The 25,056-nt window shown below is 37.6% G+C and overlaps 1 protein-coding gene and 1 pseudogene across 3 annotated transcripts in view; one reads left to right on the forward strand and one right to left on the reverse strand.

Annotated features, from left to right (window-relative positions):
- The first annotated feature begins 1,587 nt into the window (after positions 1 to 1,587).
- Positions 1,588 to 2,630, forward strand: LOC105084726 (eukaryotic translation initiation factor 3 subunit F-like; annotated as a pseudogene).
- A 6,647-nt stretch (positions 2,631 to 9,277) lies between these two features.
- The window catches only part of DEPDC1B (DEP domain containing 1B), a 65,698-nt gene continuing 49,919 nt past the window's right edge, over positions 9,278 to 25,056 (reverse strand). For 2 of the 3 annotated variants that reach the window (XM_031445683.2, XM_064480849.1), the window contains exons 8-11: positions 17,979 to 18,145; positions 15,645 to 15,821; positions 11,539 to 11,724; positions 9,278 to 10,280 (exon numbers count right to left, since the gene is read on the reverse strand). In XM_031445683.2, coding sequence (XP_031301543.2) covers positions 10,119 to 10,280; positions 11,539 to 11,724; positions 15,645 to 15,821; positions 17,979 to 18,145 — 692 coding nt within the window. In that variant the 3' untranslated portion in view covers positions 9,278 to 10,118. Of the gene's footprint in view, positions 10,281 to 11,538; positions 11,846 to 15,644; positions 15,822 to 17,978; positions 18,146 to 25,056 lie in introns of those variants that run through there. The other variant, XM_064480856.1, reaches the window with a different exon arrangement.

Consider the following 25,056-nt stretch of genomic DNA (forward strand, 5'->3'; position numbering starts at 1 on the left):
ACAGAGGCAAATGGCAGCTCAAGTTAAGTTAGGCACATTATGACAAGCTATTTCACGATGCATTAGCATTGACGTTACACCTACCCTGATCAGCTTTCTCCTATTTGATTCAGAACTGAGCTTGCAGATACTAGAAGCTATTCCACTCACAAAAAGAAGAGATGTCGATAGGAAATTAAGCACAAGGCAATAAGAGGAGAAGTGTGGGAAATGGTTTTAAAAAACCACAAAACACTAGAGCTGTAAGCTATCTTACAAATCACCTAATCCAGAGATGGGTGTCTCTACACGTAGTTTGACCAACATGGGGCATTGGACTTTTTTAGTTTTTGGTTACCCAATACTCTGTTGTCGGACCTGCATACTCCACTGGCCTCTCCACTCTCAGTAATTTTTATCCTCCCTGGAAGACGCCAGAGACTGTGACCACTGAAATGCAATCCCTTCCCTTTACTGAGGATCAAACCAAAGCTCAGAAAGGTTGTGATTTGCTCAGGGCCACCTGTCCAATTGTTTACTGGAAATGTTGCGGGAAAATGTGTTACATCTCAATGTTATAGCTCAGTGTTACAACTCAGTTGTGACAGCAACCTGGATCCGGGCAAGAGACCAAGCAGCACTCAGAGAATTGAACTCAGGTTTATTACACCAGCAGTCCCAAAAGAGTTAACACTCTAAGCTCTGGACCCCGTCTGTAGCTTTACACCGGCTTTTATAAGCTGCCAGTTTACAATTTGCAACATCATATGCAAATGAGGTATAATGAAAGTTGACTAATTAGGAACAAGCTTTGTAGAAATGGACCAATCAGGAGGGAGAGAAATAACCAATCAGGAGTGAAGGAAATAACCAATCAGAAGTGAGCCCAGGGAACCAACAGAATTTTAGGGGTAAGCAAGCCGGTTCAGAAACAAAAAGTGAGATAGAGCCTCTGGGCCAGGGAACCAGATAGTGCTGGCAGGAGAGTAGTGGCGCTGCCTGGGGGTCCTGCCTGTCTTTTTATGGGGCTTACCACCTCAGTAGTGCTAGAACTTAAAATGCAAATATTCTCATTTCTAACAAATACTGATGCTAGGAAGGACCCTCAGGTAATAATCTGGTTGGAAAGACGGGACTAAGTCTTGCCTTGAGGTTGTATTTGCATAGCAAACACAGTATTTGCTTAATCATGTTTGATGAAAGCCCCTCCAAGTGGTCGTGGCATCACTGCTGTTGCCAAGACACTGGTCATCTCAGTATCCTCAAAGATGTTTCTGGGTTGTGCTTGTTTGGCTGTGTATAGTATGCTGACATCAACAACCCCAAAGGCATTATTTGAAAACACATGTTTTATCCCAGACTTTCATCTCTGCATTTATTAGAAAGTGCTTGTCTAGAGATCAAAAGGTTAGCTTAGTCTGAGTAATAATAGTAAAATACGATTTATTTTAAGGAAAAGGGAATAAGCATAATTATCCCCACACTGCAGAAGGTAGCTAAGGCAAGTGGCCGACTTGCACAAAGTTATCCTACCTCTGTGGGGTTTTTGTCTCCTTGACCTCGATTTTGCAGGCAATTTTTTTCACTTTAAAGTCTAATAGCTTTCTCGACAAGATGGCCACACCGGCAGTACCGGCGAGCGCTCCTCCCGCCAGTCCAGCCCTAGCCCCCGCTGCGGCCCCAAGTCTGGTCCCGACTCCGGCCCAGGCCCCAGCCCCAGCCCCAGCCCCAGCCTCTGTTCACGCTCCAGCGCCGATTCCAGCCTTAGCCTCTGACCCCGCGGCAGCACCGTCTGGGACCGCGGCTCCGGGCTAGACCCCCGGCCTCAGTGCCAGCGCAGACCCCAGCACAGTCGCTGCCTAGTCCTGCTCTCCCAGGCCCCTTCCCCGGCGGCCGCGTGGTCCGAGTTATGGGGACCCTGCTGGGAACCGTCGACAAGCACTCAGTGGAAGTCACCAATTGCTTTTCAGTGCCGCATCATGAGTCAGAAGATGAGGTGGCTGTTGACATGAAATTTACTAAGAACATGTATGAATTGCACAAGAAAGTCTCTCCAAATGAGCTCATCCTGGGCTGGTATGCCACAGGTCATGATATCACAGAGCACTCTGTGCTGATCCACGAGTACTACAGCCGGGAAGCCCCCAACCCCATCCACCTCACCGTGGACACGAGCCTCCAGAACGGCCGCATGAGCATCAAGGCCTACGTCAGCACTTTAATGGGTGTTCCTGGGAGGACCATGGGGGTGATGTTCACACCGCTGATAGTGAAATATGCGTATTATGACACTGAATGCATCGGAGTTGACCTGATCATTAAGACCTGCTTTAGCCCCAACCGGGTGATGGGCCTCTCCAGTGACTTGCAACAGGTGGGCGGGGCGTCGGCCCGCATCCAGGACGCCCACAGCACGGTGCTGCAGTATGCAAGGACGTGCAGTCTGGAAAAGTGTCTGCTTACAATACCGTGGGCCGCTTCTTGATGAGTCTGGTTAACCAGGTCCCCAAAATAGCTCACAAGGACTTTGAGACCATGCTCAATAGCAACATCAACGACTTGCTGATGGTGACCTACCTGGCCAATCTCACGCAGTCACAAATTGCCCTCAATGACAAACTTGTAAACCTGTGAATGGGCCCCAGGCAGCACTCCTGCCAGACTGGGCCACAGCCCACTCTGAATGGAGTGAAGGAGAAATGGTTTCTTTGTAGTTTGAGTCACACTGAGTCAGTCAACTGATTGTGACTCCAAATAAACATAACCTACCTTTTGTAAAAAATAAAATAAAGTCTAATAATCTGTCATTTATCCCTAAATATCTGCTGCTGTATTTAGATAACTGCTCATTTGTACCATTTATAGCCAATTTTTGGAGAGTACTTAGCAAGCAATAGAGCCTTCTGAAGCTTCTGGGGGAAAACATGGTAATAGAGGAGTCATAATATTACTCACAGTTACCTTTGTTGCAACAGAGATGATTGATTTTTTAAGTTTCTTCTTTCCACAGTTAATGGCTTACTTTATACAGAATATAGTTGACTTTTAAATAAAATTCTTAGTTTTTCCTTTTGGAACAATAATTACCAACACAAGACTGACCCCTACTGGGAACATCCATCCTTGTTAAACAGACCATGACTTGGGAAAAGCCAAATTGTTTAAACCAGACACATCTTAGGGCCTTCACAAATCACTGAATTCCATTTTCTGTGAAAGAGTAAGAGAAGAGCTCTTCAAAATTAAAACTTCATCATCTTTAAGCAGTTATTGTGTCTAATTATACTTGTATTTTAATAAGTAGAAAGTTTTAAGAAATTTATAGATGATAATCAGTATATGTTTTAAATGTTAACTATTGCTTCAAATGAATATATGTATGTTTATGTATAACTGAAAAATTGTGCTCTACACTGGAATTTGACACAACATTGTAAAATGAGTATAACTCAATAAAAAAAAGTTTAAAAAAATGATAAGAGTTAGAACACTGAAGCAGTATTATCCAATCAGATTTGACCACTCTGTATTGTCTATTTTTAAGTTTTACATTTTTTTCTAAGTATCAGAAAGCTTTTAAAAGATTGGAGTCTTCTAAGCCAAAAGTGCATATGGACAAAAACCCAGAATCAATAAATTATGCAGAATCAGTAAGCAAGAAGGCTGATTTTATTGTCATTTTCCTCTGTGCCTCCTATTATAGTCTGTTTTAAGGTCTCATGTGAAGTAGCTTTCAGTCACATGGTTCTAATCTTCAAAACAGCTCTCCCGTGGTTTGATTTTTTTTTTTTAATAACTAAGTCTAAAACATACCTGATTCTAAAACATAGCAACATAAATATAGATATCAGTAACTGGAGATAATCTGGGCTCTCAGAATGTCAGAGATTACACTTTATCCCGGCAAAGTATTTTTAGCAGTAAATTGTTCTCTAATCCTGGTAAGTTATCACTGAAATGTTTGTTGCCAATATCCTTCAAAAGGTCACAAGTTCTTAGTGGAAATAGTGAGCAAAAGGCCTCTTTATTCCCATGTTGGGTTAGCCTTACAACTGATCAAAATAAAAGTACTTCAATTTTTAAAAATCAATTACAGTTTAGTTTAGTTATTTCTTCTGAAAACAAAATAATCTTTAGTCCTCTGCTTTAAAAAAAAAAAAAAAGTCTCTGTTTTACTAGACTACTCAAGAAGACGACCAGGTCATTACTATCAGAGAGACGCTGGCAGCAGTATGTAAAATGTTGCGGGATGGCAGGGCTGGAGGAGGGGAGAGTAACTTGTGTTACATTCTCTAGAAAAGGCTCTGAGTACTATGAATCTTCTCAGTTTTGACAGACGAGCCCCAAGAGGTTTTATAAAGTGGGTAAACCTAGCCAAATACACATATTATTTTTTGTTCTGAAACAGGCACAGTTTATGAAAAACAAAATATATTCTAGATCCTCAAAGCAAACAATTCATTTAGCAAGCCTCCAAGATGGAATCCGCAAAAATTGTAAATAGATTTTTAACTAAATCTTAGATTCACTAGGAAATGATGAAATTTACATAGCAACATCTTGATCAGGAGCTGGGCTGTGCAGTCAGACAGAGCTGGTTGTGATGGCCACTATATGTTACTTACAAAATTGGAAGTTACCCAGTCTTACTGAGTCTCTGTTTCCTGAGCTGTAAAACGGACGAAAATTGCATAATAGTGGATATAGGCATTTAACAGGAGACTAGACATACCTAGAGGGAGAAGTGCTGAAATGAATGAAAGAATGAAGAAATTATCCAGAATGTATCACAGAAAGACAAAAATATGGAAGCTAGAAATTAAGAGACAGAGGATAGAAAAGATCTAAAATATGTTTAATTAGAGATTCAAAAGCAGAGTTGAACAGACAAAAAATCTTGAGGAAAAAAACCCCACAGAATGGGAGGAATCATGCTCCCTGACTTCAAACTATGCTACAAAGCCATAGTAATCAAAACAATGTGGTTACTGGCACAAAAACAGATACATAGATCAATGGAACAGAATGGAAAGCCAAGAAATAAACCCACACACTTATAATCAATTAATCTACAACAAAGGAGGCAAGAATATACAATGAAGAAAAGACAGTCTCTTCAATAAGCGGTGCTGGGAAAACTGGACAGCTACATATAAAAGAATGAAATTGGAACATTGTCTAATACCATAGATAAAAATAAACTCAAAATGAATTAAAGATCTAAATGTAAGACACAAGCCTATAAAACCCCAAGAGAAAAACATAGACAGAACACTCTTTGACATAAATCACAGCAATATTTTTTTGGACTTGTCTCCTAAAGCAAAGGAAATAAAAGCAAAAATAAACAAATGGGACCTAATTAAACTTAAAAGCTTTTGCACAGCAAAAGAAACCATTGGCAAAAAGGAAAAAACTGCTGAATGAGAGAAAATATTTGCAAATGATATGACTGATAAGGGATTAATATCCAACATATATAAACAGCTCATACAACTCAACATCAAAAAAGCAAACAATCCAATTTAAAACTGACTAGAGAAATGAATACACATTTTTCCAAAGAGGAAAAGTAGACGTCCAATTGGCACCTGAAAAGACGCTCAACATTACTAATCACCAGGGAAATGCAAATCAAAACTCCAATGAGATATCACATCACCCCATCAGAATGGCTATCATCAAAAAGAACACAAATAACAAACGTCAGTGAGAATGTGGAGAAAAGGGAATCCTAGTACACCACTGGTGGGAATGTAAATTGGTGCAGCCACTGTGGAAAACATTATGGAGGTTTCTCAAAAAACTAAAAATAGAACTACCAAATGATCCAGCAACTCCACTCCTGAGTATGTGTCCAGAAAAATAATAATAAGAGTGCTAATTCAAAAAGATACATGCACTTCAATGTTCATAACCACATTGTTTATAATTGCCAAGATACAGAAGCAACCTAGTGTCCATCAATAGATGAATGGATAAAGAAGATGTGGTACATACATCATAGAGTACTACTCAGCCACAAAAAAAGAATGAAATTTTGCCATTTGCAGCAGCATGGGTGGAGCTGGAAGGCATGATGCTAAGCAAAGTAAGTCAGACAGAGAATGACAAATACTGTATATCACTTATGTATAGAATCTAAAAAATACAACAAACTAGTGAATATAACAAAAAAGCAGACTCACAGATACAGAGAACAAAGTAATGGTTACCAAATAGGAGAGGGAAGGGAGGAGGGGCAATATAGGGGGAGGGGGAGAAGAGGGTTATGGGATTATATGAAATCATGTCTGTGAAACTTTTTGAAAACTGTAAAGCACTATAGAATCTAAAGATCTTTCATTCAATAAAAATAAAAAATTAAATAAAAATTAAAGCCAAAAGTTTTTAAAATAAAAAGTAAAAAGTAAAATAAAGGATCTCTTGGTACAGATAAAGGAAGCATTAGGAAATGTCTAGAGTGGTAGTCCCCAAAATGGATGCATTCCCCCAGGGGGTGATGCGTGAGAAAACCTGAGAACGTGTATGTTTATCTTATTCTTTAAAAAATTTTTTTAGATTTTACTTATGTTTTAAAACACATGAAATATGCCATCCAGTGGAATATGTATATAATGTTTAAATAAACATCCCACATGTCAGTTTGGAGACCACTGCACACAAAGATCCACAATGGGGTGGCTTCCATGGCAACTCGGGATCTGGGGGGAATTCAGAGAAGCCAGAACAGATCAGGTGAAAACCCAGGCAGGAATGAGTCAAAACACTGATGTGCTGGTCACTTCCTTTCTAATGTTTCTTTTGTACCACATGTTCATCCTCCGTATGACATTTTGTTAAGGGCACACACTTTGCAACCAGACAGACCCTCTCTACTTTCTGTGTGAACTTGGGCAAGTTCCTCAACTGTTTACACTTAATTTTGTTTCTGTAAAATGAGATTTGTGATGCCGACATCATAAGGGTTATCATAAAGACTAAATGAGATCACATGTATAAAATGCTCAACATATTGCCTAATACGTAATGAGCTCTCAATGAGCAGAACTGCGTTTTTTCAAAAAAAATTCAAAATAAATAAATAATCCAACTATATGTTGTTTATAACGAACAAAACTAAAATATAAGAACACAGAAAGATTGGAAGCAAATGCATCAGTAGAGATAAACAGTGACATTTCACAATGGTTAAGAAAAAAGGGGGGAAGGTGGGGAGGGAGGCAGGGAGGGAGAGAGGAAATGGGAAGAACAAAGTGTATTGAATCTATTGCTTTATAAAAAATTACCCCAGAATTATATGGCTTAAAACAACAAATATTATTACCTCATACTTTCTGTGAGTCCAGAATCCAGGCACAGCTTTAATGAGGTCTGGCAGGCTGCAGTCAAGGTGTCAGCTGAGGCTGCCTCAATCTCCAGGCTAGACTAAGGGAGAATCCGCTTGGAACATCCCTCACGTGGCTGTTGGCGTCAGAAGCTCCACTCCCGAGATCCCTCATGCAGCTGTTGGCAGACCTCACGGCCTCACTGGCTATTCGGCAGAGGTGTCAGTTCCTTGTCTGATGGGTCTCTCCATGGAGCAGTTCACAAGAGGGCAGCTGGCCTCCTTCAGAGCAAGCCAAGGAGAGAGGGAGAGAGAGAGAGGGCAAGCAAGATGGAAGCCGGAGTCTTTGGAATCTAACCTCAAAGGCGATAGCCCCTCCCGTCCCTTTTGCCATATTCTTTTTGTTAGAAGTGTGTCACGAGATCCAAGCCACACTCAAGGAGAGGAGATTACACAAGGCATAAATACCAAGAGGCAGGGATCACTGGGGACATTATAGATGCTGTCACCCCTAGAAATGAAAAACAAAAAGTGTCATCATTTTCTTATTACACGGTGAATGGAGAAAACCCAGAAGAGTAACACAAGATTTTTAGAATGAATGGGAAAGTCTAGCAAGGTTGTCTAAAAATCAGTGCACAAAAAAACCAGCTTATACTATGGATAAGCAACAAATAGAAAATGGAAATTTAAAAATAACCCCATTTACAATAGGATCAAACATCAAGGTATTTATCAGTTGAATAACTATTGAACAGCAGTGGGTACTATTATCTTTACTTTTTCATGTATTTGAAATTTTTGATAGTAACATTTTTTTTTAAGTATCAAATACCTGGAAACAAACTTAAGATTTAATAAAGGATTTACAAAACTTTACAGAGAAATTTACATTTTTTCTCATTTTCTAAATAAATGGAAGCATAAACCATGTTCAAGGACTAGAAGACTTAATATTGTAAAAACAGCAATTCTCTCCAAATAGATTTATAGGTTCAATACAAGCAAAATAAAAATCTGAACTGTGTGTGTGCCTTGACAAGTGGGTATTAAGATTTGAACAAAAGTTAAAAAAAAAAAGTGGGAAAAGTCTTCAGCCATATTAATAATGCACAGTAAAACCATAATGAGATACATGCACCACACGGACAGTTCACACCCTGACAATAACGAGTTTCGGTGAAGGGTGCTAAGCAAAAGGAACTCTTTACCCTGCTGGTGGGCTGTTAACTGGCACAACCACTTTGCAAAATTGGTATTAACCACTCCTCAGCTTCACATGTAGGTGGTGGTTATGTTTTATATCTCCATAAATACGCTATACTTAAAAAAGGAAACTTAGAGGGAAAAAAATAAAGAAAAAAATTAACATCTATTTCCAAAAATAAGCAATAGAAAATGAGACTCTGGGAAGTAAATTCTACCTTGGGCAACAAACAGAGCAGAAAGCAGACTTATTCTTTGCTCTAAATAGAATTCCAAGGCTGAGAATAAGTCCTGAAATAAAAATCTCCAATTACTTTCTATTTTTGCAAGACAAGGTGGTACCCAAACCGATAGGAATACTTCATTTCATCTTTGAGGAAGCAAAAATCAGACTCAATTGCAGGAGGCATTCTGCTACAAAAGAGCAGGGGCAGATCTCAAGTGCAAGGAAAAATCAGTCCCAAGGGCAGAGCAAGCCAATGAGTGAGTGTTGCTCTTAGCTTTTTGGGTAATCACTCTCAGAAGCCTTCCAGCTGCTCCATAATTTAAGTGGACCATTATTTGCAAGAGGGCAAAGCAAAGCAAAAGACATGGGCAAAGTACCTCCTAAAGTCCAGTACAAAAACCCAAATCTCACTTCTTATTTTATCATAAAAATAAATGATTGATATGAGAACACTGGGAACACAGGCCAAGGCACTGACGTTTAGCACTTGAGGATGCTCTCTAAGTGACCTAAATAAATGTCAAAAAAGAAACACCATGTACAGTCTTAAAAAATGGTATTTATTTACATTCCATTTACTTTCAAAAGAGTGAGGAAGCTGGGGAAAATATATTTATAAAGGAAGCACTCTCCCTTAACCCATTTGTGTTTTTCATGAAACAACAAAAGATTTGACTTAGAATCACAGGGCTAAAGGTACCAAAAGAATTTATCTAGTTCAATTTTCCATCTTTAGCCAAGACTGAAATTATACCACAGGCAGGTGAAAATCAAGTTCACTTATAAGTAAGCACCAACTAACAACATATATGTCATAAAAGAACCAGCTTTAGTAAAATCGGTCACAGCATCCAACAAATCCACAATAAAAGAAATAGCCATGGTAATATATAACATTAAGAATCTGTGCAGTGATGAAAAGTGATTTACAAAGGAGAAATCACAATGGGCTATTAAGCCAATAACATCACAATAACAGTACCTAGTGTCTTTCTTACTCAAGTATATACACTATTTTTAAGTCTCGGTAATTGCAAAGACATCAGTAACTAGAATGCACACACACAAATATTTTATAAACAGCATGAGAAACAACAAATAAAAAAATGGAAATACCCTTAAATTCTGTAATAATTATAAACATGTTAACATCACCACTGTATATCTGTCTCATTATTTTTAATTGATTTGCACCCTTTAAAAGTAGCACTGAGTATTATGAAAATATTTATAATGGCTCGATATTTTTTGATGTCAGGTAATCTCTGTAATTCGGTAGTCTGTATTTTATGCTCCACTTTCTTCCACAACCATAGTCCTCTCATCACTGTTTACTCACAACAACAGGAATGACCAAGGTCTCTAACAGCCACGGAAGTATTACATCCGGAAACTTCTAGTTCTTTGAAATGGCTGAAAGGGGTTTTTTAGTGCCCACATTAGCAGCTGTGGTTTCGGTTTAGGTTTTTCAGGAAACAGAAGCGCTTCACTCTCTGGTGTAGGAAATCGTTCTTGGTAGACTTCAGGATAGGATTTTTGAAACTAAAAAATAAAATTAAAAAATCCAAGAAGGGTCAAAAAAACAGATAAGAGCCAACAAAATTGGGCATTCTAATTTTCAAATAAGAGTTTCTGTTCCAAAGCTTTCCTATTTCTGTTTTGTTTTAATGTTTACTGCTTTCCATCAGAAAAGAGAATAAGAAGAAAACATCATAAATTCACTGCAACACGAATCCATTTCTTTTTCTTAAATCATTTGATTCCACTTTCTACAGCTCTAATTCAGCTTTAATTTGATCTAATCTTCAAATAAACCTCTCATTTGAGTCACATTGCTTAAAATTTCTCCCCTGCCAACTATAAATAGAACTCACTTCTTAAATATGCACAAGGGAGTCTGACTTATACTTTACACAGTTAAAGAAAATTTGGGCCTAACTGCATTTCTCCATCTCCCTGCTTCTCCAACTCAGCCCTACCTGCTTCTGTCCACGTGGAAGAGAAAACATTCTCACACGCACTACCTTATGCAAAGCTTACAAAGAAGCAGTATGTTTTTCCTGTGATCCTCACCACTGAACTTTTCTCCAGAATTACTCTGAGAAAAATATGATTGGGAGTCTAGACCTCTCGGGCTCCGTGTATAATCTTGCATATATGGAGGGATCACAAATCAAGGTAGGCAGGATTCAGTCTTTAAAAATAGAAACCATTCACTTGCTCTTGAATCAATACTTCAAAAATGGTCAAGATAAACAAACCTATTCTGAGTTGAAAACTATTATCTGAAATCCTAAGCCCAGTTGCCTAACAGGAACTAAAAACTTTTAGTGGTGCCTGAGGCAAGATACCAATTTGAAATTGGCTATCTAAAACCAAAGGCTTTTAAATTCTACACATTTTACACTTGGATTCAGTCTGATTTGCCTTTCAAAAAAAAAAATCAAAAGAAACTGTCCTCATTTGATAGCTTCTCTGAATTTAAAGTAATTGCTCCACTAACTCACATCATACCACTTGTCAAAACCAAGGACAAATATGAGAGAATAGCCCCACGAAGGAAGAGTTCAATAATGGTTCAATAATAAGATCCACACTGGAGAATAAAGATCTCGAAAACCGACCACAACGGTCAGTTGTTAATACACGAATTGAATAATGTACTTTCAAAACTGCTGTGTCTCAGATGAGTTTCGAATGAAATCTATTGAAACAGAGAGTAAAAAATAAAAAAATAAAAAAAAAAGCAACGTAAGAACGGTAGGGAACAGAAATGACTTATAAAGAATATCCTTTTTACCTGCTTCAATTTTTTCTTCTTTTCTTTGCTGGAGAGTTTGGCATCTGTTACGACTTCCTCCAACAAGGCTGCTAGAGGTTCCTGAGAGCCGTAGGCTCTCTGGTATTCAAATTCCTCTGGGCTAATTTGACGGCAAAATGATGGAGCAGACGGAGTGATATCCATGTCAGCTCCCGGGTATTTTATCTGAGGCAAAGGGATTATTAGTGAAAGCGCATTTTCAAATAAATCCCTAAAATCAGTTCAGGTCAAGTAGAGCGTATCTCCTCGTAGGGATGCTATGACGTTCCTCAATTTGGGAAAAACTCTACATTGAAAAGTAAAAGTGCTTCAATAACTTCAGGTTAAAAAAAAATCACATAAAGCTGCAATTTTAAATATGAGTTTTTACCCTTTTAACCCAAGAGCCATTTCAATTAGCAAAAAACTTTGTACCCTCTTCTAATCAGAGCTAAAATTTACACATAAACTAAACATGTGGGCTAAAACAATTCAAAATACACAATATGAACTCTCTGGGTTCTTCTCACATCTGGAGGATCTGACCTTCCCTCCCTGGGGGATGGACCGAGGCACAAATTTAACTCATCTTGTTATGTGGAGAGAAGTACTTACTGAACCCATCTCTAAACTGGGTAATAATGTGAAACATGAGAAAACAAATGTGCAGATACTGCACAGGGCAAAAGGCAGACTGGAGAAATGGGAAGGAAAAAATACCGAGATCTGTAAATAAAAGCATCCATTAAAAATATTTAATTTCAGAGTCCAAGAGGTTCATCTTCTCAAAAACAGAGCACCTACTGTTCTTTTGCAGTGGATAAAATTCCTACTATTACATTCATGTCTTTGGTTTCAATGTTTTTTTTCCTGAATCCACAGTTAAAAATAAATATATTGCCAAGAAGGGTTATTAACATGAAGGAAATTCCATGCCTCAAGTTTACCAGATCAAGTAGAGACAACCTAAGAGAGACAGACCAGAACCATTAGGAAAAGGGGCATACACAGGACACTTCCTTTCTTATTTGAAGCAAGAAGTCTGAAAAAAGCAGAAAAGGGCCAGAATAAAGGGTGAGGCCCAGGTAAAATGTGACAGCTCGAAGCCTGGGACACAAGAAAAACACTAGATACCTATGATTAAAGGGCATAAGAGGAAGAGGGCTGCAGACAAGGTCAATAAAAGGTTGGTGTCGAAAACCAGGCTGACCTCACTGTTCATCTACGCCAGGGTCAGCCCTGAACCTGCCCCCAGACAATTCACTAGGACAGTCCAAGTAACACTTGGTTTTCAGAGAGGAGACACCCCAAATGTCATATACAGGAGGGAAGGGATGCTGAGTGGCCTGTGTGACAGAACAGAGATCTAAAAGCTCTGAGCGCTAAAACAAAGAACTGTTTGGCAATTCTACCGAGTATGTACTTCTAAGAGAAAACGTAACCAGACAATGGGGTAGTTACTGATTTTACCAGGGCCCTTGCAGTTCCCCAGCACAGGATCAGTGACCCTGTAGTTGAATTAATCATCATCGCTCAGCCTTCTGCTCTTCAGCCGCCAGCGAAGGGCTCATGGGGCTACGCTCCTGCTACATGCACACATAAACCCAGCAAGGATGTAGGGTGATGGAGTCATGGCCAGCACTTCCTTGCCAAGATTCAGTGAAGTATTTCTTTTCTTTTTTATGTTTTTATTTTTTAAGTTTGGCTTATAAAAATATCAGAGGAAGGTGGGAGAGTAAACCAAAACAGCAGTAAGATTATACTTCTCACTCATTAGTATGGCGAAGGTATGTATGTCAGTAGTAATACCAAAGGAGGCAAAAGTGTAAAGAAATGAACACTTTCTGATACGACTGATGGGAATGTAAATTAGGACAATCACTCTAAAGGGAAATCTGACAATATGCAATCAATGCTTGGCACACATTTGTGGTCTTTGATCATGCAATGCCACTCCTAAGAATTTATTCTTAGAAAATAATCACAGATCAACCAAAAAAAAACTGTAAAAAATATTTACTGTTATAATGCCTGCAAAATAATTTTAAAAAACAGATACAATCTAAACATCAACCAAAAAACCTATTTATATAAATTATGGTATATCCATATTATGAAATATTATGTTACCAATAATACTGATATTGTGGAATAATATAACAATGATGATAAGAATAACAACAGTGGCTACCAGATGAAGACTGACTACATGATAAACACTATTCTAAGCACTTAACATTCAATCCCCAAAATAGCCCTAGGAGGTAAGTATTAACTATTTTTAGCCCATTGTACAGATGAGAAAGGAAATGCTGGGGCAGGTGCTAAAGCAGAGAGACGTTACATAACAGGCCAAGGTCACACAGCAATAAAGGGCATGTCAGAAATTCAAACACCATTTAGCTCCAGAATGCTCGTGGCCATTCTGTGTCAATCAAGAATATTTAATGATGTGGGAAAGTTTTCTTGTTGTGTTGTTAAGAAAAAGAAAGTTATAAAAGAGAAACAAAAGAAGAAGGGAAGGAAGGAAGGGAGGCAGGGAGGGAACGAGGGTGGGAGAGAGGAGGAGGCAGAGGGAAACAGAAAAACAGCTAAAAGACGATGACACCAACTGAACATTTGGTGTTACTCTGATATTTTCTGGTGTGTTATTTTCTATATTTTCCAAATTCCTTTAATGTATTAGGTTAGTAATTATCAAAAATTAGGAAGAAAAAATTTATTTTCATTTGGAAATTGTACACTGAAAGCAGTTGTACAGTTATTTACTTTAATACTTTAGGAGGTAGTAGTTCATTGGTCCTTAATTGTGGAGCCTCAGAAAATGTGTGAGCCACTCAAAAAAAAAAAAAAAAAGGGAAAAGAGGTCCAATCATTCAAAGGAGCCAAACAGAGCTTCTGCCTGCCTTTACCAAAAGTTTCTGCTCCCACTGCTCCCACAGGCTGACATACAAACACCACTTTGGGGCTCACATGATAGTAATGCATCACATTTCTTTTGCATCACTTTAATATAACAATAACAACAACATTCTAAGTGAAGTAAGCCAGAAAGAGAAAGAAAGTTACCATATGAGATCGCTCATATGTGAAATCTAAAAAAACAAACAAAGCATAAATAAAGAACAGAAATAGACTCATAGACACAGAATACAGACGTGTGGTTGCCAAGGGGGTGGGGGTGGGAAGAGATAGACTGGGATTTCAAAATTGCAGAATAGATAAAAAAGATTATACTGTATAGCACAGGGAAATATATACAAGATCTTATAGTAGCTCACAGAGAAAGGAATGTGACAATGAATATATATATGTTCATGTATAACTGAAAAATTGTGCTCTACACTGGAATTTGACACAACATTGTAAAATGATTATAAATCAATAAAAAAAAGTTAAAAAAACAACAATAAAAATAGCTACCTTTCAAAAAGCATCTGCCACATGCCAGATATTTATGCTAGCGGTTTTACAATGTAGTATTCTACTCTTCACAACTCTTCACAGAATAGGTATGGCCCATTTTAACACTTAGAGAAACTAAAATCCAGAGGGGTTAAAGGACTTTCCCAGAGCCATACAACCAGGAAAGAGGGGAGCCAGGAGTTTGGCCCAGATCCTTACGGCTCTAAAGCCGTGCCCTACTACATCATGTTTTACAGTAATGCAGTCTGGCAAGGTAGTTAAGAGCACTAATTCTGGAGAATGACCACATCAGTCTGTATGCTGGCTCTGTGACCTTGAACAAATTACTCAAGTTCTCTGTGCCTCAGCCTTCTTACCCAAAAAATGTATCTAAGTCGCAGGGCTATTATGAATCAAAACATTACTGCATTTAAATCCTTTCCATCAGGAAGTATATGTAGATTCTGAACAATCAAAAGTCCGTAGTGTTAGCTGACACAACAAAACCTAGTGGCCATTCCATAAATTTTCAAAGATAATAATAAACTCATGTGGTTCTTACTATGTGCCAAGCCCTGTTGTAAGCACTTTGTACATATTAATTCACTTAATACTTGTAACAAAAAGTCCCAAGAAGGCTAGCAAACTGACAGGACTTTCTGCCAGCAATTGTATAGGACTGATAATATCTCTTCCTTTACCTGGACTCTTCGTAGATGGGCTACACGCTCCTCTATGGAGGTCTGCAAGGCCAAAGGGACTTTCAGAATCTCCTCGAAATTGTCCATCAGAAATGTCACCAGCCTAGCAGCTAATAAATCATCCAAGTCCACCTCACCCTTGGAACACAAGATGCAACGGGAAAATGTCTGAACCATCTTAAAAAAAAAAAAAAAAAAAGAGGGGGGTTGAATTTTTAAATAAACACACGTAAAGTTTTTTCCCTATTCTGAACTGACTGAAATCTAATTTGCAAAAAGCAAATGTGACTAGTCAGTGAGAAATGACCCACAGCACAGGGGGCACATCTTACCTGGCTCCTGACCACACCTGGTCATCTCAGATAGGCTGATTTTCTCATCAACCAGCATGAACAAAATGTGCGTGTCATCTCTCAGAGACTTAGCAGAGATGCTGTCTGAGAGGTTTTAAAAGGCACTCCCTGTTGTAGACGGTTTTAAATACATATTTAAACAAATTCTGAAAATTATTATCACCACCACAACTTCAATCATGCAGAACTTTTAAGTTCAAAGTACTTTATAGCCATTTAGTCTAACAATATCCTAAGTTCATTATTCTTTTTTTTTTTGAAAAAAAAAAATCTGCTAGTACAGTCTGCATGCTTCAACCATTATAGTTTTTCCTAGTTAACTACTGTTTTCTCTAGGATTTTTTATGTACATTTGACAATCATCTTTGAACCAAAAACCATGAGACACTACAAGAAGTGTACTAAGTGATGAAATATAAAAAATATTATAACAGTCGCCTCCATAGAGTTCATTTTAGCTACTCCATTCTTTTTTTTTCCACTCCATTCTTAATACTATCCTTTGAATGGACTTTTTTTTTTCCTTTTCTAATTGATTTTATTGATGATATCTTATTTCAAAACTTAAAAGCACTTAAATAAAATAAGTCAGGCAGAGAAAGACAAATACTATATGATATCACTTATATGTGGAATCTAAAAAATATAAGAAACTAGTGAATATAACAAAAAAGAAACAGTCTCACAAATATAGAGAACAAACTAGTAGCTATGAGCGGGGAAAGGAAAGGGGATGGGAAGTACCCCCATGATTAAGAGGTACAAACTATCACGTATCAAATAAGCTACAAGGATATATTGCACAGCACAGGGAATATAGCCCATGTTTATAGTAACTATAAATTAAGTATAACCTTTAAAAATTATGGATTACTATATTGTACACCTACAACTTACGTAGTATTGTATATCAACTATACTTCAATTTAAAAAAAAAACCCTGCAAGTATGATATCATGTAATTCTGTTTAATAAGACTTCATTTCATCAGCATACTGTAGATGATACTTTATCTTCACTCACATATACGTAGAGAGAAAGACACATAAACACATAAAGACTCTTTTCTGGAGACTTATGGACCCCAAGAGATCTGTGATTGCCTTGAAATTGTATGCACAACTTTATAAATGCATTCTTCTGGGGAACAGGTGCCAAGTTTTCTTCAGCTTTTCAAAAAGGTCCATTAGCCCCGCTACCTATCCACCCACCCAAAAAAAAGGTCAAGATCACTCTACCGGGCGCTGATTGGTCCTCTGATCTTACGCCACACCTCTAAAAGCGGCCAGTGGACTCTTAGGCATACACCGTGGTTCACCAGCATATGGAAAGGATGTACATCCCAATGAAATATCAGCTTTGCTCTAAGATTTTTTTTAGGAAAATTAAGAAATTTTGCAAGTAAGTAACATTAAACATAAACCCTATTTTAAAACACTTGCTGACATGACAAAGTAGAATTCAAAATCAGCCTAGATTTTTAAGCAAAATTGAGAATATATTCAGAAATATCCTCACTCATGGACCCTTAGATCGCACTCCGAGAAACAAAAGTTCTTTCTCTCCTTCCAAGTTGTCTGGTCCAACTCTATATTTCACTTTTTCCCTCTCTAATCCATGATATATACAGCATCTCTCCTACTGGTTATAGTCACCAAGTCTGGGCCATCCTTTTTGTCCTGGAGGAGAGAATGCTGTTTCTTGGGAGCCCAATTTCCCTTTCTGCCCACACTTCCTTCTCTTTGCATGTACAGTGAGCAGGAAGCAGCAGATACCTCTACTCTCAGAGTCCACCCTGACTCACTCTTCACTTTTCACTATGGTCTTTAAGTCACTAAGTCCAAAAGCACAATACCAGTCTGGGTGGCTCTTTAAGTAAGCCTACCTTGTACCTTCCTCTGGTTGCCATGCTAGTAAACTTTACTCAAGTGAATTTTATCCCCAAAACTCAAGTCCTGTTAGGTGTTAGAAATCAACCTACCAGTGTTCGGGTGCCAACGCCATCACAGAGTGGTGGCATCTCCTTATTTAAGCAGATCCTTGCCATCATCCTCATCAACAACTGTAACTTTCTCCTATTTTCAGGGGGCAGGAGGAGGCAGCAAATCTGAAATGCTTCAATGGCCATGTTCTCTTTCTGTAACAAACCTGATTTAGGAAAAAAAAAAAAAGGTTTTAATCTTTTAAAACCTATAGCCTACTTGACTGTATTATGTTCATATTTTTACAAAATATATACTTCTAAAATTATATAAAGCATGTTCATATGTTCAACCATACTGGGCCAACTGCTTATAGATCCACTGTCACTCACAAAGTGACAGGAAATACAAACCATCAACTAGGGATGGCAATTATATAAAAGAACTACAGCCATTTCCCCCTCCCTTACCCTTGACAGATATAAATAAATTTTCATAGCATTCTTTCCCAGTGAACCAAGAGCTGTCAGGTTAAGTCTAACTTAACCCTCAACACTCACAGTGTTAACAGGTCCAAGAGAGCAAGAGAACAAGAGCGTGAACACGAATGTGCCATCGCTGCCCTGAAGTCTCCCCTTTGTACTATTTCCTCAGGATGAGTAGGGGCACTGCCTTGCATGACCTCATAGTCACAACTCTCATGACTCTCTAAATAACAGGACTAATGCTCTGAAGAGTCATTTCACTGCCAAATGGTGCTTCTTTCTAAATAACACCTGTCAAATAACTGTTCCTCTCACTTAAGCTATTTTTTTTTTTTGGCTAAGTGTGCTGATTCAGTCATGTTACATGACCTGCCTCCCCACCCAGTATGACTTGGCTATTCTAAAACTGTGCTCTCTTCGACTGTATTTGTCTCTGGGTACAACCATCTTCAAGCTTCCTAAATGGATGAAACTGCTTTCACCCATTTATTGGTCCATATCCAACCCTTTCAAGTTCCAACTAGTCTCTGACTTGGGGACAAAAATCATCTTTAACATTCAGTAAATATTTAGTGGCATGTATGATATGCCAGGAGCAATGCTAGATCTTGGAAATATAAAAATACATAATTCACACAGGAAGATTTTATATACTGCAAATCTTGATTTTGGCAAGCATATACTTTTTATTTCCTGCTCTGGTGCCTGGAACACTACAGATGCTAAATAAATGTCACGAGTGACTGAAAAGACTTAGATCCGTAATATCACTATTTTGTTTGCTTATGAATCAAATGAGATTTTGAAAATCCTGCCCCCCACCCCAACTTGGAAGTCTGAACAACATTACCAAGTGCCTTCTTGGCCCATTACTATATATTAAACAATTCTATCTGTTCACATTTAATCATTTTGACTATCCTATAGAGTAGGAAATACTGCTCCATTTTATAGACAAAGAAACCAAAGCCCAAAGTAGTTAAAAGACTTTGACTTTTCTTTTAGCTGAGATTCAAACCTATGAATCCATTACATACATAATTAACAACACATAATTAGCAATCCTCTCTCAATAAAACCTACTTGGTTTTAATTTGGTATTAAAAGTAAGTGGTCAGTAATTATTAATTATCAATTAAAAGATTACACTCTCTACTTAATACCATACTCTGTATACGTATTAACACTCATAGGCATACTTTTCTTGGCTACAATATGTGTTCTAGATGAAAAACATTTTAATTTTGGATTTTGTTTAGGAAGTTCATCCATCAGCCACCTATCATCATTGTATTATATCTTAAGTAACCCTTTGGCAAAATGTCCAGGAATCCAAAAAAACTCTTAAAAATCTAGTGACCATTAAATAAATATATATTTTTAAAGAGATTGAACGTAGGATATAAACTAATAGCATTTTTCAACTACATCAAGGCTGCAATTTGAAGTCATAAAACTATTAATTGGTAGAAAACTTAGAAAATTTGCAAGTGAATATAAATCATTCTGTTTTCATGTTTTTGAACGTTTAAAGAGGCAATAGTATAAAAAGTCACAATGCTAGAATTCCGTTGGTATTAGAACCACAGATGCTGCAGACAAGTGGGGAAATCAGGCCATAAGGATACTTAACTGTGCTCTAGCTTATCACATCATTAAACATCCCAAATAAAACTAGAAGAGATTGCAAGTAAAATAGAAGCTATGTTTGCAGGAAATAGAGATTTGCAGCACTTCTGTGCTATTAATCTCGATGGGAGCAGACTGATTTCTACCACTTGTAAAAGCACGTGGATTTCACAAAATATTTTAGAATCTGAGTAGAAGATCTTCCACTATAGCAGCAGAAGAGAATTTTAAGCTTGATAGTGGTTTTGGAGCTTATTTTTCCTTCTTTAGAATTTAAAACTAATAATAGCAGCTAACACTTATAACAATAAACCTAATGTATAATGATTATGAAAGTAGCTAACATTAGCGGGGAGGGTATAGCTCAGTGGTAGAATGCATGCTTAGCCTGCACGAGGCCCTGGGCTTAGCATACACAAGGTCCTGGGTTCAATCTCCAGTTCCTCCATGAAGGAAAGGAAGGAAGGAAGGAAGGAAGGAAGGAAGGAAGGAAGGAAGGAAGGAAGGAAGGAAGGAAGAAAAAGGTATTTTTATCTAAATAAATAAATAAACCTAATAATGCCCCCCCTAAAAAAGGGAAAAAACAGCTAACACTTATTAAGCATTTTGTTATGTATCTAATAGTGGGTTAAGCAGTAATGGTATCTCATTTAACCTTTACAAGAATCTCTACGAAATAGACAAAACTATCATTCCCATTTACAAATAAAGAAAAGTGAAGCTTAAAGAGATTGTATCCTTTGCCGAAATCACACAGCTAGTCAGTGGCAGAGTGGCATTTGAGCCCACCCAGTCTAGGGCATGTACTCCCTAAATACCATGCTATATTACCAAGTGGACAATTATTTCCTAAGGATGAATTCATAGAAGTAGAAATGTTGGCTCCAAGAGTATGCCCAAACACTCAACAAGCAGACAGTCAAATAAAATATCATTCTGCATTCTTCAACTTGAGGCAAGGATTAGAGAGTAAAAAGAACAGAGAATTTCTCAATGTAGCTAAATTTGAAACTAGGTCTTTTACATCGACAAGGGCACACAAAACCATTTTTCTGAGAGTTCGAAATGAAAGCCAGGTTTCAAAATGAAAACTACTGCCAGTTTCCTTGTTATAAAAACAGAATAGATAAATAATATTACACTGTATAGCACAGGGAAATATATACAAGATCTTGTGGTAACTCACAGCGAAAAAAAAGTGTGACAATGAATATATGTATGTTCATGTATAACTGAAAAATTGTGCTCTACACTGGAATTCGACACAACATTGTAAAATGACTATAACTCAATAAAAAAAAGTTAAAAAAAGAACAAAACAGAACATAGATTATCCCTGAAGAAACTCTCAAAACACTTTAAAATGCTAATTCCAAGACAATTAGGAATGAAAAACTAAATATAACTCTATAAAATATGAACCAAAGGTAAAAGGTATTTTTACCTAAATGCAAAGGACAAATCATGTGATTTTTAATTATATGTAAAGGATAAACCATGTGTAATATAAGCATCTTTCCCAATTACCTATTATCACTAGTAATATTTGAGCAATATTATACTTTCTGAGAAGACTTCACATTCATTAAATCCTCACAATCATCTCACTATGTAGGTAGGTAGAGAAGAAATTTAGAGCAGGTTTTTTTTTTTAATTTTTACTACAACTAAAATTCAGAAATATATTTTTATCACAATAATACATATGAATTTACATAGGCATTGAAAACAAATAGTTCATAAAAATATCTACTGATTATTTATAATGCACTCTGATATTTTGTACAGTATTCTGTGGGTTTGTTTGTTTGTTTAACGCTGTTTAACTACACAGAATTCACATCCAACACATACTTTCTGAAACAATGGCTTGGGGACCAATAAATTGGAACCGAGGCTCTCATATATTGAACATCCAAGAATATACAGCCAGAAATCAGGCAGATGTGCTAGTCTTGAGTTTAGGAGACAGAGTTGAGGTGAAGATAAGAACTGAAAATCGTCAACAAGTGGGTGACCCATGGAATGGTATGGATGTGATCAAAGAGAAGATCTGCTCCATCTATAACGCTAAGTCCTTGGCATCCAGTCCCAAGGATGTTATTTTTCAATCTGTTCAAATGTCATAGCAGTACTCATTTTTAGTTCTGCCTTTGAATCTTGAAGTGCTAATAGATAGCTTTCCTCAGTTCAAATACATGTAAGAATACTTGAATTCTCAAAACAGTTTAATTTGAGCTGTTTCTATTTCCTAGCTTTTTCATTGCTGACCATTGCCTGATCTTTTTTCCCCCCTTTATTAAAAGCTTAGTGACAATAGCACACTACAGGATTCAGGAAAAAATGATTCCGAGAGAATTTAGCTTTCAAAGACACATGACAGTCTACAGTTGAACTCCAGAAACATCTTCAACAAGTACTTGTAGATTCTTCAAGACCAAAAAGTATTACAGATTTTAAAGAGCTTCTTGGTTATCTTTAAGATTCTATGCTAAGAACTCCTGAAGGACATCAGCAGCATTCTAGCCTTATTTTATAACCATAGAGATTCAATGTTTTAACTATTTTATATTTTGGATTCATTTCATTTTGCTAAACAAAAGCTAAAAGGGTAACTTTTTCATCTTTCATCATTTCTACAATCTCTACATCATAAAAGTACTGAATTGTCCTCATCTCGAGAAAATGACAAGGACCTTCTGTGGCTTCAGAGATAACCTGCTTCTTGCATTTCAGATAATATAATAGTGCTTATCCTAATTATAGAGTATAAAGCTCTATCGCAAACAGTGTTACATAAAAAAACTTCCTACCATTTGAGAGAAAAACTGGCTAGATAGCAACAAATGACTATCCTATTTCAACTTACACACTGTTTCCATTTTTTGTACTTTTCAAAACAAAACAAAAAAGCTAGGAAAGAAGTGTTACCCATTGCTTTCAGTTTCATGTTTTCATATCCATAATTATGACAGGCTTTACTGCCATTTATCAATGAGAAAACAGGCCCAGAAGGGCAAAGCAATTTATCAGAGTGGGTACAACTAAGTCAACAAACCAAGTTACCTGAGCTTGGTGATGTTTCCATCGGTGAAATAATAAGATAATGAAAAGATAATAAACTATCTACCAAATTATTTAAGCAATTCATCTATGAGACTTTTTTTTTTCACTCAGGGAAACATTTCGTTATTTAGCTGGATCAAGGAAGAATAAGTGAATAAATAACCTAATACTCAAACCCAACTGTTTCTTAAGAAAATAATAAATAAAATAAAAATCAATGGAAATGTGTAATGTTGTATACTTTAGACGTTAGGTGACACTATGGCCATAATGACCACAGGTTCTTCAGTGTTTTGTGTGACATCTACTTTTGTCACCCCCTTCCCATTCTCCAAAGGTGACATCAGATTTCTATTTTCAGATCGTTAGGAACACAAATATTCATTTCTGCGAAGTAGATCTGATCCTTCTACTAATGTATACAATGTGAACAATAAGCTATTCCTTGTGGGAGCTTCAAAATGGAAGTGAAATATGAAGACATTTGAGAGGGCCTGGAGTTCCCAGAAAGGCCAATGGGACCATGTCTGTTCAATCAGAGAATAAGAGACTCAAGAAGGGTTCACTGTAGTTTTCAAACAACCAAGGAATAAAAAATATGTATCACAGTTTCATTTTCACTGAGAAGAGGTATAAAAAGGAAAAGGTTTATACTAAGCCAAAAGAAATCAATTGGTAAGAACTCCTTGCCTAAAGAGAGACAACAAGCTGCCTTTGTGAATCGCTTAAAGGCAGATATAGATTCACCCATGCACAAGAAGATGGCCTTTCCTACATGAAGAGTCCCAAACTGCTATAGCATTTTTATGAGTTCTTTTGCTTTTATGCTTAGAAAGTCCTTCAACCACCCTGACATCAGATAAATATCAACTATTTTTTATTTGCACTTTTTAAATGTAATTCTCTAATCCACCTGGAATTTATCCTACTTAACAGTATGAGAAAGGGCTTACATTTTTTCCCAAGTTTTGTCAGTTATCCTAGTGATTACTAGCACACTTATAAATACCTTATGCATTTAGTTATAGCCGGGAATACCTAGACATTTCCCCAAGCTTCCATCTTTAAGAAGTATATAGCTCTACTTTATTCCAACAATTTTGACATGACAGTAGTCAGTACATTTGGAGGTGATTCCCTATCCTTACCTTGGCCCATCTGTATCTTTAAAAGCTCAGGCCATAAGCCCTGGGCCCTGAGAGCAGAGAGCACCACAAGCAAGAACTGTGGACTAATGGGGGCAAGAGCCCTCTGTCTGGTCAAGTGCACCAACTAGGCAGCCTCTGAAATAAAGAACTGTTTTCCCCCAAGAGCTGCCATGGGATAAAGGACCCTGAGAAAGCCTGCAGCACAGGAGGGCAGAGAGGTAACAAGGCAAAGATGCACACAGCCCCAGAGGATCTCTTCTCATTGTACAAAAGATCCCAAGAATGGAAAACCTAACCTTACGGATATTTCTAGGTTAAAAAACCCAGGAGGAGCTCTCAACCTATTGACTTAGATGATCCAGTGTATAACGAGTCTAGTGACTTGCAAGGGTGTTTTCTAAACATCTAGGAGAAAGGGAACAGCAAAGAGCAGCTGTGTCAGTCTCCCAGCCCATTAGCACATAAACCAGGAGCCGCAAGCCCACTTCCTATAGGAGCAGGTAAGTGGAGTAAGTGAGCAAAGGGGGCCGAGTGAAGCTGGCGTCAGTGTCTGGGAACAACGGGGCGAACTGGAGACCAGGCAGCTTGGAGTTCACGTCCCTGAAGCACTGGCTCCTTCACGTGGAGGCACTTATTACACAGCCACAGCACTGGAAACTCAAGCCCAGAACTGCCACATTTTCTAATTTTTAAAGAAGCCAAAACTATAAATTCTTATGTGAACTTCCTGCTTCTTAAAGTCTGACAATTAAATTTTCTTTTTAAAGCACACAAGTTAAACCAGGTGTATCTATGAGCCACATTTGGCC

The sequence above is a fragment of the Camelus dromedarius genome, chromosome 3, assembly GCF_036321535.1.
Source record: "Camelus dromedarius isolate mCamDro1 chromosome 3, mCamDro1.pat, whole genome shotgun sequence".
NCBI classification, from domain to species: domain Eukaryota; kingdom Metazoa; phylum Chordata; class Mammalia; order Artiodactyla; family Camelidae; genus Camelus; species Camelus dromedarius.